A 15,241-nucleotide genomic window follows, 5' to 3' on the forward strand; every position below is an offset into this window, starting at 1 on the left:
TTCTTTCTGTAGGCAATGGATATTGGGGTTTTCACACATAGCTAAGCCGTTGTTAGCACTTTTGACAAAAGACACACCAATCCCTCTTCCTTGGTCAAATGAGTGTGGAATTGCCTTTCAGCAATTACGACAAGCCCTTTGTTCAGCACCAGTGTTAGGTACCCCTGATTATACGAAGCCCTTTTCACTGTATGTGCATGAGAAAGATGGATGTGCATTATCAGTTTTAGTGCAGATGCACGGCGACAAGCAGCGCCCTTGTGCATATTTTTCGGCTGTACTTGATCCTGTTGCCCGAGCATTGCCTGGTTGTTTTCGCTCGGTCGCGGCGACAGCTGTGTCAATACGCCAAAGCGAAGGAATTGTGTTATCTCATAAGTTGTTGGTATTAGTTCCCCATGCTGTTGATGCCCTACTTAATCAGACAGACGCAGCATTTGACCAGTGCTCGTTTAACGGGATATGAGTTGACGCTTTTGGCTCCTCATATTACGTTAAAGAGGTGTGCAACGTTAAATCCAGCCATTGTTGCCATTCCCGGAAACTCAGTCTGAAGCACGGAAAGCACATGATTGTATTCCTGTGACTGAGGAACAGACAAAGGGTCGTATTGATCTCCAGGATACGCCCTTTACAGATGTAGATGGAGAACTATGGGTGGACGGATCATGCCTGAAGCTACCAGATGGTACGATTTCAGCAGCGTATGCAATTACCACATTACAAACAATAGTGGAGACTGCACGCATACCGCAGAAATCAGCTCAAGCAGCGGAACTGATAGCATTAACACGAGCATGTCAGCTCAGTGCAGGATTGTGTGTGAATGTTTATACAGATAGCCGCTATGCCTTCGGAGTAGCGCACGATTTTGGCCTACTCTGGAAGCAAAGAGGGTTTCTAACGTCACATGGAGCACAGATAATGTATGGAGAGTTAGTTCACAACCTTTTGACTGCATTAACATATCCAAAGAAGATTGCTATAGTTAAATGTAGTGCCCATAAGAAAGTGGTGGATAAAGTTGGAGAAGGGAATGCTTTTGTAGACCGGGTGGCACGAGAGACTGCGATGCAGCCTGGCGATACTGCAATGTATGTTGTGAAGTCACAGGCAGAAAGATGGCACAATGCTAGGAGAGAAGTGCTGGAGATACAGAGGACCGCTTCCGATAAGGAACGGGAGCAATGGTCCAATGATGGAGAATTAGATGATGAAGGGTGTTGGAGAAGTAAGCAGATGGATAAATGGAAGTTACCCACTGCCTTCGTACAACCTATGGTTCAGATGGCACATGGACTAGCGCATGTCGGAGCTTCCGCAATTGTAAAATTACTCACATGAGTTTGGGAGCATCCGGAGATTGCTAGTACGGCAAAGAGGGTAGTGCAGACCTGCATGATTTGCCTGAGGTACAACCCAGGAAAGGGTACACGAACTCCAGCAGGAGGATTTGCAACACCTACTGCACCCTTTGAGGTTTTGCAGATGGATTACATTCAGCTTGAGCGCTGTAATAATCTGAAGTATGTTCTAGTAGTGGTTTGTGCCTTCAGTAAATGGGTTGAGGCATACCCTACGAAAGACAATACTGCAATGACTACAGCCAAGATGCTATTGAAGGAGTTCTTCCCTCGATATGGTGTTTGTAGATTGTTGTGGAGTGATAACGGACCTCATTTTATAGCAGACGTTATCAAGTATGTCCTGAAAGGGCTAGGCATTACCCAGAAGTTTCATGCAGTGTTTCACCCTCAGTCTGCGGGATTGGTTGAGAAATATAACGGTACTTTGAAGCTTAAGATCGCTAAGATCCAAGCTTCGACTTCTTTGACTTGGCCAGACGCTTTACCGCTGGCATTATTGTCAATTAGATCGATACCGCATTCTCGGACCGGTCTCACACCCTACGAGATCGTGTTTGGACGCCCAATGAATATTTGGGGTCCACCAAAACCGAAATCAGTGCATGATGTACCTTGTGTAATGATGAATGATTATCTGGCACAGTTAACGGATAATTTGGTTTCTATTCATCAACAGGTTCGAGAAGCGCTCCCTGATCGGTCCACAGGTGAAGGTCATAACCTCCGACCTGGGGATCAGGTTATGATTAAGGTGTTCGAAAGGACGAACAGTCTGGAGCTGAGATGGGTTGGTCCTGAGCAAGTCCTGCTCGCAACGAGGACAGCTGTGCGAGTTTCTAATCGGAAGAACTGGATCCACTCTTTGCACTGTCGCAAAGTGCCGCCTGGATTAGTGGAGCCTGCTGTGTTGACCGACCATCGAGAAATCCTGACTGCAGAGAAAGGCCGTGCTGTGGAACCGGACGACACTGAGGAGCTCTTCCCGGACCAAGCGATTCCTGGAGGAAGAAGATATCACCTCAGACCGAGGAAGTGATTTTTTGTATCCAAAGACGTTGTCAGAACGGCCCTTAGGTTAGTGAAACAGAGAGCCAATGAGGCAAGGGGGGGGGGGGGATCAGCCCTGCATTAGTGTAGTGACCCCCGTCTTGGCCCGCTGGTGAAGAAATCAACGGCTGCCTAAGGGGAAGAGTTCTGACAACCTTTTAGTTTCAGGAAGATATTGACTTTTTACTACAAGATGGAGAAGAAGAAGATTCTTTGTGCGACAAGCTTTATTATCATTGTGGCTATTGTTGGTATAACCACATGGTTTGTTGAGGATGTGACTCCTGCCCGTGAGTTGCTTGTTTTGACTACTCCAGTGCCTGAGGAGCACTACTTTTATACCCTTCCGTATCAAGAATTGAAGCATCGTCAGTCTTATTTGAATAATACTTTCATTCAGATGTTGCATCATACCCATGTTGCTACAAATGCTACGAACTGTTGGATATGTGGTATGATGCCAGCTCATCAGAAGAAAGGAGGAACGCCGTTTATACCTCTTCCTTTCTCTCATAATGGCTCTTGTAGAGCATGGTACACTTTGCTTTTTGCCACACGGAAACCTACAGTGGGACGATTACTTTTCAGACTTAATAGGGAATGTCATCAAGATAAAGAAGGCTATCCACAAGCGAATGGGACAATATGGGAGTGGGAAGAATATCGACCAGACAATGAATCGATCCCCTACATTTTTACGAACACCAGAGACACTGCTGGGAATGAACAATTTGTGATTCAAGTGGCACAAGCTCAAGCGGACCTGTGTGTTCAGAGTGTGGGTTTATATTCCTGTTGGTGTTAGCGACTGTATTATTGTTCTAAACATAGATGGATTAAATAATAGTACTTTCTTAGCTTCCCATAATACATACTTCGTATGTGGGAATAAGGGTTATTATCGCTTACCACCCGGCTGGTCCGGAGTATGTTATGTAGCGTTCTTATTACCTCCTGTATTCTTAGCACCTGCATCCTATCATAAAGGCTTGAAGTTGTTGAACAATGTAACTGTAAATAGGTATAAACGTACTCTATCCATTGATGATGTTGATCAAACTGATACTAGCTTACAGCAGTATGTTGATTTTAACTTAGGATTGTTTTTCTTTGTTGGAGCTGCCCTGAATAGTAGGAAGGTTCGAAGATTAACAAGAGTTGTAGAGGCTGTGACGAATCAAACCGCTGCTGCTCTTGGGAATCTTACGGAAGAATTACAAATTACTAGAATTGTTGCATTACAGAATCGTATGGTATTAGATGTTATGTTAGCTGACAGAGGTGGAGCATGTAAAATTATCAGAAGTAGTTGCTGTGTGTTCATTCCTGACCATACGCCATCAGTTTACAACGCTATTAATAAATTGCATAAAATCGCAGCTGAGATTCATACAGAAAATGGCACTTGGACCTTTTCTGGATGGTTTTGGGCATTGATCACTACATGGGGATGGAAAGTTTTAACTGGTCTCTGTATTATTGTAGCAGTTCTGTTTTCCTGTTGCATCTGTGTTCAGTGTGGTCCTTTACTCTGTTCTTTATGTGTGTCATTCTGTATTCCTGATAAGAAAGCTATTGCCAATGTCACCTATCAGAAACATTTAAACAAAGAGGTGGAAGAGATGATGAAAATTGACATATATGATGATTATCCCAATAAGCCGAATGTCTTCAGTAAATGCTGAAAGGGTCGTCCCTGGCGCCGCCACAGGGGTTTCCGGGCGACCTTTGCCTCCTTCTGGGCCGCGGCCGGCGGAGGGCTTCGGGCCCTTCCCCGGGCCCATCCCGTTTCCCCACGCAGGTGGTTGCCTCGGCGGGGGTTGGTCCGGTGCGGCTCCGGGCCGGTGCGGCTCCAGCTCTACTCCAGTCCCCGCTCCGGTCTCCGGTGCGGGGTGACTTGGAGGTCCCTTGCCCGGCGATGCCGGATGGCGCCGGTGTCCTGAATCAAGCAGCGGACTCTACGGCTCCGCGCAGGGGTCGTACCGCGGATTCGTCTTTGGACACTCTTTCTTCTCCGGAGGCAGGCTGCATATTGGTATCGTCCTCCCCGGAGACTGGTCGCCCTGTGGTGTCCTTTTCACCGGTGTCGAAGGGTGGCTCCCCGTTCTTCCTGAGGCAGGGGTGTTCGTCGGAAGAGCGGCAGGTCCCTCATTCTTCGGCTCCTCCTGACTTCCAGGTCTGGCCCTTGCCTGCCCCGCTTGGCCTCGGGGACGGCCGCCTTAGTTTGCAGCAGTCACCCACAGAGGAGCTGCTTTCTCCACCGCGGGGCCTTCGCTCACACAGTATCCACGGCTGTGGGCATCCTACGCATGGGTGACCTGGTGGCTCACTTTCCGGCGGACCATCTGTTGGAGGTCCTCCACCAGGGCTCTGGTGGGAGGGAAATCTTGATTCCCTTTGAAGGTTCGCTCCTTTCTACCTTGACGGGGGCTTGGAGGCGTCCTGCCTCCAGGGACCCGGTACCTCTGCATCGGCACCTTCCGACGCCACATTGTTGAAAACTAAAACAGCGATGTGATTAAGCATTCACTAAAGACATGAATTCTCCTTCCTTAGAACATGTTTTTCGTCTTATGTTGGCTAATGTCCGGACTCCATTTTGTATTGTCATGTCTCCACGTGCTTTGCACGAGAAGAGTCCTACCTTTTCGCTAGTTGCTCTTGTAATCTGCCTAGTAACAGTCTATAAATAGCTCCTTTGTCCGTCTGGCGCATGCCCAGACTTGACCACATCTGTTATCAGTTAGTCCTTGTTTGACCATGTTTTCGCGGGCTCAGGAAATTGTTAACTCCGCCCATATATTGATCCTGTATCGAAAATGACCATAAATGGTAATGAATTTTGCTCTATGTTGTATCCACCCACTTATGAGCCCCTCTGTTGTGTATAAAAGGGGACCGTGTACGCAGGTTCTTTGTGCTACTCTATGCAATACTGAAGAAGTGTTGTGTAGGTTGTAGGACCACCCTTAAGGGTTAATAAACTCTGTCTTTGTATTTTGCAGTTTCCGTGCCTACTTCCTTCTAGCTTTTGTTACAGGAGAGCGAACCCTTGTGTTCTGCGGGCCTAGCTGGGGCCTGTATTCATCAACATGACCCGGCGTGCCTGTCCATTCACCCCTCAGCCGCCAGCCCCCTTCTGCGAACTGCTTTTCCCTCCCTGCCGCCCCTGTTGGCTTCGCCATCCAGAAAGTCCCGCTGGCTGGACACTTGGGGACGGAACATTTTCGCCTCGACCAGCGCAGCCCTGCAAGCCCTTAACACCTTGTGTGTGCGCTGGCTAGGGCCTCCTCCTGTTTGTGGGACTCGGCTGAGTCTCTGGGGTCCGCAGCGTCCCAGGAGTCTGCTCAGGTGGATTTGCGGCACCATGCATTGGATGGCCGGGAGTTTGCGGCGTTTATTCTTTGCTCCACTCTGGACGTCACTGAGGCGCTGTGCCGGGCCATGGCTTTCTCAGTCACTCTCCGTCGCCATGCTTGGCTTCGGGACGGCATCTTCCCTGAAAATATTCGGGAGAGGCTCATTGATCTCCCATTTGATGGCAGTCTGTTGTTTCATGCCCTGGCCGACTCCACCATCCCGAGGCTCTTGGCAGGGCTCTGTCCTTCTCCTCCTCCATCCCCTCCTCAGTGACTTCTGAGTTAGGGTTGCTTCTGGGCCTTCTTAGGCCGGTGGTTATGGTTGTGGAGTATGTTTTCTGGCCGTTTACGTCCTTCCTTGGGACTTTGGCATTGTTGGCTGCTGGACGGCCCCTTTGTTGTTGTGTGTGAGTTCTGCAGGAGTTGTTGCGCAGACTTGGCCCTGGGATTGGGCCTTCTGCTTTGCTTGGGCTGCTGTCAAGCCTGTAGCGGGGGTGCTTTTTTTCCCCGTGGTTCTTTTGTTTCTTCCTCTGCTGCGGAAGTACTTCCAAAGCGGGTTCCCATATATTGGGACTTCACGTGCCCTATGTGGGGTTATGGTAGCTGTCATTTGGCTTGCGCTCTGCTGGAGGGTCCTGGTCACCTTCGGGTACCTGTACTCCATGGTGTTTACGTAGGTGGCTTTTGCTTCCTGAGGTCGTGTGCGCGGCCACTCGTGGTGGTGGCCCGGTCATCACCTCCTCTCCCTGCTCCCGTTCTGTGGTCTGGGATGTCCCTGTGTTCTCCCTTGCTTGGCGTTGCCTACTTGGTCTTCCTGGGGCCTCTGGCTGTTCTTCTTGCGGCTATGTTCTGGCTGGCAGGCTGCTCTCCATCTGGAATGGGCTCGCCTTCTTCTCCTTGGTTTCCTTGGGCCCTGTAGGCTTCTTCTTCTTCTTCCGTATCCCTGTCTTGGCATTCAGCGGAAGCTATGTTGCCTTGTGAGGGAGTGGGGTGCTTGAGCCTTCTTTCCCTCCTACGTCCCCTTGGGGTCGGTGAGGTTCTGCTTGTGGAGGTTACCTTGGCCTGGCACGGGCAAGGTTCTACCTAGTCCACAGATCTGGTCCCCTGTGGGGGCCCTCTGTTCTGCTTTGGCTGGTGGGGTCCTTCGCAGACCCTCCTTCCCAGGGGGTATTGCTGGGGTATCTATTCTACATGAAGGAATCTGCGGCTAGTAGTCTCTATCAGATGTATGAGTTTCTTACCTTCGGTAACGATGTATCTGGTAGAGACGATTCTAGCCGCTGATTCCTTCACGGCCCGCCCTTCGTCCCCTATTCTGCGAGGACCCTTGGGTTGGTCTTCGGTACTCACCTCCCGGTGGGGGGCTGTGTCTTCTGTGAGTACCTTCCTTGTTCTTGACGGGTAGCTCCGTCTGGGGGCGGTTCATTCCTCCCTTGGTTCTTTGGAGGATGGGGCTTCGGTGCGCCGGTGCCCTCCTGCTCTGGCTACTCCAGGTTTGGGGGGGATTGCTTCTATCCTTGTCCTCCCTCCCTTCCATTGCTATCCTCTTTTTTGGGGGTCCTCTGGCCATGTCTTGCCCTTGTGGGTGGTTGCCCTTTAGGTTGGGGTGGCTTGGTGGTTGTTGTCCCAGTCTGTCTTGGGACTGGTCCCATTCCTTGCTCAGGATGAGGGAGGTGGGCTTCCTACATGTGCCATGACTTTTATGCCTGTTCTTCCCTTCCGTGTACAGGGATGGGAGGTTGTCTATGTGCGGGCAGGGTGGCTGCGCAGGTTTCTGCTTGCTCTTCTTCTTTCTTCTTTCCCTGTCCTTGGGGTCTGCGGTGTTGGCACTACCCTGGTGGTGTTGTTAGTGTGCGAAGAGCAGAAAAATTGGAAAGAAACGGTGACTGTTTCAATGCTCCCACAGTTTTTTATCTGGTGATTCCGCTTTGTAGTGCGGAAAGGTTCAACGAAGAAAACTGATGTGGGCGCGCCGGGGCTGGACTTATGTGACCTCGCTGAGGTCACGTACGCGGACGACGCCTGGGCGGAGTCGCGTGATGTCGCCCCGCCCCCGGTACGCAGGGATGCTGTGGCAAAAAGTTTTCGGATCCAGTCTCACGCCTAGGGATAATTCTACGTGAAGGAATGTGCGGCTAGAATCGTCTCTACCAGATACATTGTTACCGAAGGTAAGTAACTCGTACGATGGTGCCACATCACCTGCCACAAAATGGAGATTTGTTTGTTGTAGTATTTATGGGAGGTGCTTACCAGTACTTGTGATACACAAATTAGCTTGTCACCTAACACAAAGCCAACAATGCACAAACCCTCCAAATCAAGTAGAAAAAAGACACACTCAAAAGCCAGGGATCCATGTAGTTACATGTGTGTATCAGACAAACTTCTAGATTAATGCCACAATACCTTATGCATTGTAAAACCAGTGGCACCCACAAAAAGATACAGCATGCATGCCTCCCGTCATATACACAGATGCACACATGAGATTCCATGGAGGCCTGTGTTTCTTGGAAGTGATCTATGTGATCTTTCTGTGTGTGATAGACACGCACTCACACTTATACATGCACATACAGAGCCTCATCACCCTCTCCCCCAGCAGCTATTTATTGGGGCATGCATCGACTACTCCGAGGCATGGAGACGCTTATGTACAGTGAACCAGCTTTATTAATGGCTTGGGCTCTTTATTAGAAGCTTTTCTCCAGAAGTCGTATCTGGCTATTTTAGGAGATTTTAGTTTCCATTTGGAGAAAGGTGATAGTACTTTCAGTATTGCTCTATAAGAGACACTAAATGCTTTCCGTCTCCCACGGCTTGTGGGTTTTCCCCACACACAGAGAGGGTCATACTTTGGACGCTGTTTATACTAACTTATCTAAGAATTGTTCCCCACTACCTGTGACCTAGTCAGATCATAATGCTATACCTCTTCATTTTGTACTGAATATGGACAGAAACACCAACAGTAGCGCTAAATTATTAGAACGGTCGTATAAATGGGGTGGTGTAAAAGAAGATGTCTGACCACTGCCCTAGAGAACCAGTCATTTGTTCTAGGCAATAACATAGAAGTCACCGCTGTAGAATTAGGAATAGTTGGGTGCTGGCTGCTGGGGATGACACTGCTCCCTTACAGCCAGTCAAAATAATAAAATACATCCCAGTGCCCCATGGTATGGCTGAAACTTGAGGCCCCTGAAACAGAAATGTAGAAAGCTTAAACTGACTCAGATAAAGTGAAGCTATATTGGAGTGTAAAGCTGCAATTATTTTTAACATTAACTAGTAGCTCGTCTTTCCCAGATGGACTTCAAAGATGAGGCTCGTAAGCTCCTTTAATCTTTCCTGACAGTAGGAACGTAATTGGTGGCATGTAATCCATTCAGGTCACAGCCGTTCAGTCTTTCCTGTGGAGTTCCACAGGGCTCTTCACAGAGCTCTGAATTGTTTAATCTATATATGTCTCCGCTTGCTGAACCTGATCTCACTCTTGGCTTTATGATATTCTCCTATGCAGATGATACACAGATTGTATTTATAATTTCCACTGACCACTACTGATAGCAATGAAGTTTTTGGACTATATGAGAGAGGTTGACATATGGATGAGTTCTAATTGCCTAAAACTTAACAGTGAGAAGACAAAAGTTCTCATATTTGGCAAATCGTCCAATATCTGGTCATACGCAGGTGGCCTTCAGAGTTGGGGGCAGTACCACAACTAGTTAATTCCGCACAGAATCTTGGAGTGATTTTCTACAAAGAGCCGTACTTCAAAACCCATATAAATCAAGTGACAGCTGTGTGCTATCACATTATCAGAGTGCTAAAGATTGTTTTTCCATTTATTCCCTACTTTAGCTCTGAAAACGGTTGTTCAAGCTCTAATTGCTTCCGGTCTGGATTACTGTAACTCCCTTCTTCTGGGATCACCCAGGCAGTGTCTTCAAAATTGCAAGTCACTAAGAATGCGCCTGCAGGATTGAAATTAGGGATTCCCAAACACCAATCCATGACACATGCACTGAAAGGCCTACAATTGCTGCCAGTCCGTAAGTTCTCCGTCTTTAAAACCCTTTGCACACAGAGCACTACATAAGATGGATGCAGCATCAGTTTAATCTAAGTTTAGTTGGTATATCCAAGGAGACATCATGGGCCAGCGGAGAATAAAGATATAGCTATCCCAAAAATGACCAAGCTGTGGAATTGTCTTCCAAGGAACATTTGAGGCAGAGGACAGTCCTACAGGTTTCAGGAAGCTGATGAAACATGGCTTTACTTACAATATTTATTAGATCTACCATGCATAGTGTTTTTGATGCCTCCGATGAATTAGCACTTTTTAAGGTGTTTCATTTTATTTAATTGAGTAGACGAGAAACATCTAATGCACATGGTTCTACATACTCATACTCAAGTTCATTTACCGTTAGATCAGTCTAAGCCTGAGCCGGAGATGAACCCAAACACAAACACAAACCCACACATCCTGTATCCAGAAATACATAGAAGTGCACCCATCTCCACACACAGACACACTCACTCTCTCACACATACCATGTACGCGCACCCCCATCAAGCCCCCCCATTCTCTCTCTCTCTCTGTTTGTCATTTCCTTTTACCTATTATGGACTTTAACACACAAACGCGGACTTAAATATTCTTTTAGCACCTTTAAGGATTCACAAAAATATACGCCTTAACCCCCCATAGCCTCCATTGACTCATACAGAAACATGAACAAATTCAGGTACACATATCCAATACTTAGTGGTACATACTTAACATACATACATTAACTAACACGTACTGGCTGAGTGCTGACTGAGCATCAGAATGAGGTGCAGCTAAAGAGCGATGCAGGCATGGGCAAGTAGGACTAGTTTTCCACCAGATTTGGCATTCTTTACCCCTAAGGTACCAGGAAATTCTGTAGTTTATAATAGCTTTTTAATAACATTATAGGAAATATCGAGTCATTACACCTTACTATCACGTTACTTTGTTTATTTTTTTTAATCTATTACCTTTCTCATTTTACCTTCATGGACTGAACATTTTTTTGATGTGTTATCAAGCGTGTACTTTACAGGCATTTTATGAAAATGTATATTCCATTATCTTGGGGGAAAAAACGAAAACCAAAAGAACATATTTACAGGCTGGGAAACGGCCAGATGCGGGCAAACACAAGTATTAGGGTAATGGGGGGCTGCGAGCGGGGTTGTCCCTGAAATATAGTGACTGCTCTTAACAAAGATAATAACGGAGTTCATGATGTGATGTAATGGGGCAGATGTAGCATAAGTAGCAATTTCAGGAAACATGGACGCAACCATTGTTTGTCCGCGTTTTATGCACGGCGTATTCATTTTCATGTAATCAAATGCCAATCCTATATTTGCAGATTCATTTCACGATTTCTAGTAAAGATGTGTGTGTCAAAGACCTACCTGACAATGTACCAGAAGAACGTTTGAGAGACAAACTGGAACTCCATTTCTACAAGTCCAAAATTGGAGGAGGTGAAATTGATGACATTCAATTTAACAGAAAATTAAAAACGTCCACCATCACCTTCGTGGATCCCGGAGGTATGTACATACGCACAGGGATGATTTGGGCACCATTTTGAAAACTGCTCTATAAAGGAGTATTCAGTTCTGCTGGTTTGAGAAATACATTTCAGATCAGCATTTCTACTTAAACCGTTTTGGAAATTTTACATATCAGATTAATTTGAGGTGTAAAACTGCGACAGAACACAAAGGAAATCTAAAAAGAGTAAAATAAAATGCTTGAAATGTGAGGTTCGAGGCATGTGGGCTGCTGAATTCATATCTGTGCATAGATCGCCGCCTAGTGTTGGGTCCGGATGTTTGCACGTTGTTGTCCTGGAAGAGTCTTCGAAGTATCCTGAGATAGGTGACTCCTCCCCTGGACCACAGTGCGCATGGGCATCCTCTCCATCCTCAGATTGTTTTTTTCCGCCATTGGGTTCGGATGTGCTTATCTTAGCTCAAGTTAGGAAAAATTAGTTTAAGGCCAAAAGGCCTTTAGTTTGCGTCGGTACTGTTCACGCTCGGTGTCGACAGCTTTATTGCTTAGTTTAGCAAACTTATTCGAGTTTTTTCGGATCCGTTTCATCCGACCATCGAACTTACATCGACGATGGAAGCGAGGACCCCATTCAAACGGTGTCCTGTTTGCCACGCCAAATATCCACATATCGACGTCCACCCGGTGTGCAACAAATGCCTCTCGCCGGATCACGACGAATCAAAATGTATGGCCTGTGCCGGATTCCGATCCAAGAAGACTCTCCGGAATCGACTGGCAGCGAGATTAGAAGCGCAGCGATCGGCACCGGCACCGGCCCCGACCAACTTCTTCAGCACCGAGGACGAGGATGTTGAAAGCGTGGAAGACATGAACTCCAGCCCTGCTTCCGAACACGATTCCCGATCAGAAGACGCCGATGAAGCGCTTTCACAGGGAAGAAGCCGACGATGAGGTAGGAGACTACGATGAGGCCTTTGGGGCCGAAGAAGATGGCTCTGGTGAAGAGCAGGGCCTACCCGTCGAAACGGAGGCTATAAAAGTGCGTCATTCTACGGCTCCGGTCAAGGGATCGCCTCCGGGCCTTACCCAAGATCAATCCCGCAGTTCTTCGGCCCCGCCTTCGGGCCCGGCCTCGAACATTCAACAAGAGCCATTATTACCCAAAAAGACTGGTTTCCCTTCCACGAAACCGAAACCAATCGTCGCACCGGTTCAACAGAAACCGAAAGTGAAAGTAACAGTGGTCGCCTCGAAGACCTCCACTCCTTCGACGCCAGCCAAGACCATCGGCTCCAAACGCACTAAAAGGGATTTCGGCGCCGAACTCGCTGCAGCGGATGTTGGCACCGACCCGAAAATGAAGGCCATCGGTACCACAAAGGCGCCTCGGCCCCCGGCACCGAAGCAATCGGCCCCGACCACCAAGGTTAAAATGGCCGCGCCAGCGGAGTCCACTTCAAAGGCAGCGACTACGCTCAAGTCATCGACTCCGTCGACCGCTACTGCCTCTCCTCGACTCGATGACCCTGTGGCTCCGAAGAAGTCCACGCCTACCTCGGCAGAACCACTCGGCACAAAAGAACCTTCGGCGTTCTCGGTGCGACAAGTTGCGGCGTCATTGCAACGCATTAGAGAACAAGCAGCCCTCCAGTCCACGCCGGGCCCCGAGCCGAAAAAGGCTCCAAAGGCACCTTCGGCACCACCCAACATCACTTTTGGTTTGCCGCCGCCCACGGCGCCAAAGATCTTCGAAATCCGAACACGGGTCAGCCAGACAAAGTCCCCATCTACTGGACACTGTCCTACTGGGCCTTCACCGTCCCAATTCATCGACGCCGACACTGGCAGACTCATGCTCCGAAAACGGAAGGTCACAACAGAGCAGGCCTTGGACTCTTACAGGATCCCTCTAAAGCAGAAACTGCCAGCAGAATCGGAACCGGTTCTATACGAACGCCTACATACCTCCTATCCGGATCCCCAGTCCTTTTCTCCGACGCCCTCCGACACGGACGCAATGGAGGATTACATGGGTGATGATACCACCTACCCCAGGGATATAGATCCTGAGGAGCAGCAGGACCCAGATCAAGCTTGGGATGACCCTGCAGACCCGGGTGCAACAACAGATACCCAGGATACACAGCTTTATGGCGAAAAAACATCGCCCACAGAGGACACTGCTGCCTTCAATGCACTCATAGAACGTGCTGCAGCCAATCATGGAGTGCAACTCCACTCTGACTCAGTTGAGGACGACTTCTTGGTGGACACCTTTGCCTCCTCTGAGAGGACTGTCAAGACTCTGCCCATGTTGAAGGGGGTTCTCAAGCCAGCAAAGGACATTTTCAAAGAAACAACAAGGGCACGGGTGATAAACCCCAGGATTGAAAAAAAATACAAACCTGCGCCCGGGGACCCTATGTACATTAGAGGTCAGTTACCTCTGGACTCCATGGTGGTTGCTAACGCTCGCAAACGAGCGCACTCGCAAACAACTGGTGATGCTCCTCCCCCGGACAAAGAGTCCAAGGTGCTGGAAACCTCGGGCAAGAGGATTGCAGCTCAAGCAGCAAACATCTGGCGCATTGCCAATACACAGGCCCTCCTGGCTCGCTACGATCGTTCCCACTATGACACATTAGAGTCACTACTCCAACATCTACCAGACGAGTACAAAGAGGCAGCGGAGCTCCTCATCAGAGAGGGACAACTTCGTACAAACGCATCCATTAAGTGCGCACTAGATGCTGCCGACACAGCCGCAAGGGCGATAAACACCAGCGTCATGTTACGCCGACACGCTTGGTTAAGAATCTCTGGATTCAAACCTGAGATTCAAAACAATATCCTAAATCAGCCTGTCAACCCCGACTACCTATTCGGACCAGAAGTTGACACCACCTTAGAAAAGATCAAAAAGGACACTGACACTGCAAAGTCAATGGGGGCTCTGCAAACGCAGACATTTCGTAGTGGCTCCTTTCGTCGCCCCGGGAATAGGGGAGCGGCTAGAGGACAGGGGTCACAGCAGACATACAATAAAGGGGGCACACAAAGTACCTACGATAAGAACAACAGAGGTGGATATCGTGGCTCCAGCACCAAGGGCAGAGGACGTGGGTACGGCAACACCAGGTCCTCACCCAAGAACAAACAGTGACGCCCTCTCCCTTCCCCCCGACCACATAACACCTGTCGGGGGGAGACTCCAGCGGTTCCTGTCCACGTGGAATACCATCACCACGGACAGGTGGGTCAGGGATATTATCCAGCACGGTTACTGTCTCGAATTAACCTCCACTCCACCCACAATACCGCCAAGGCACCGTCCTATGTCCGCAGAGCACTTAGCATTATTGCAGCAGGAAGTGCTAAGTATGCTACAAAAAGGTGCAATAGAGGTCGTGCCCGTCAACCAGCAGGGGACAGGGGTGTACTCCCTATACTTCCTCATCCCAAAAAAGAATGGGTCGCTCAGACCTATACTGGACCTAAGACCCCTCAACCAATACATTCTCTCCGAGCATTTCCATATGCTCACCCTACAGCAGGTTCTCCCGCTGCTCAGCCAGGGAGACTTCCTAGCCACACTAGACCTCAAAGATGCGTACTTCCACATACCCATACACCCGTCACACAGAAAATATCTCAGGTTCACTATTCAGGGGCAGCACTACCAATTCAAAGTCCTCCCCTTCGGTGTGACAACGGCACCCAGAGTTTTCACCAAGTGCCTAGCTACAGTGGCTGCACATCTACGGAGACAACACATTCACGTCTACCCTTACCTGGACGACTGGCTTGTTCAGGCAAAGTCAGCCCAGCAATGTGCCAGCCACATGTCCCTCACCATTCACCTTCTTCACAGTCTGGGATTCTCACTAAATTAC

At 48.6% G+C, this 15,241-nt stretch overlaps 1 protein-coding gene across 4 annotated transcripts in view; it reads left to right on the top strand.

The window, feature by feature from the left end:
- Nucleotides 1–15,241, top strand: part of NMI (N-myc and STAT interactor) — a 382,827-nt gene that overhangs the window by 294,968 nt on the left and 72,618 nt on the right. For all 4 annotated transcript variants that reach the window (XM_085645599.1, XM_085645600.1, XM_085645598.1 and 1 more), the window contains one exon: nucleotides 11,194–11,380. In XM_085645599.1, coding sequence (XP_085501725.1) covers nucleotides 11,194–11,380 — 187 coding nt within the window. The remainder of the gene's footprint in view (nucleotides 1–11,193; nucleotides 11,381–15,241) is intronic.

This window comes from Triturus cristatus, chromosome 3_1, assembly GCF_964204655.1.
Source record: "Triturus cristatus chromosome 3_1, aTriCri1.1, whole genome shotgun sequence".
Taxonomy (NCBI): Eukaryota; Metazoa; Chordata; class Amphibia; order Caudata; family Salamandridae; genus Triturus; species Triturus cristatus.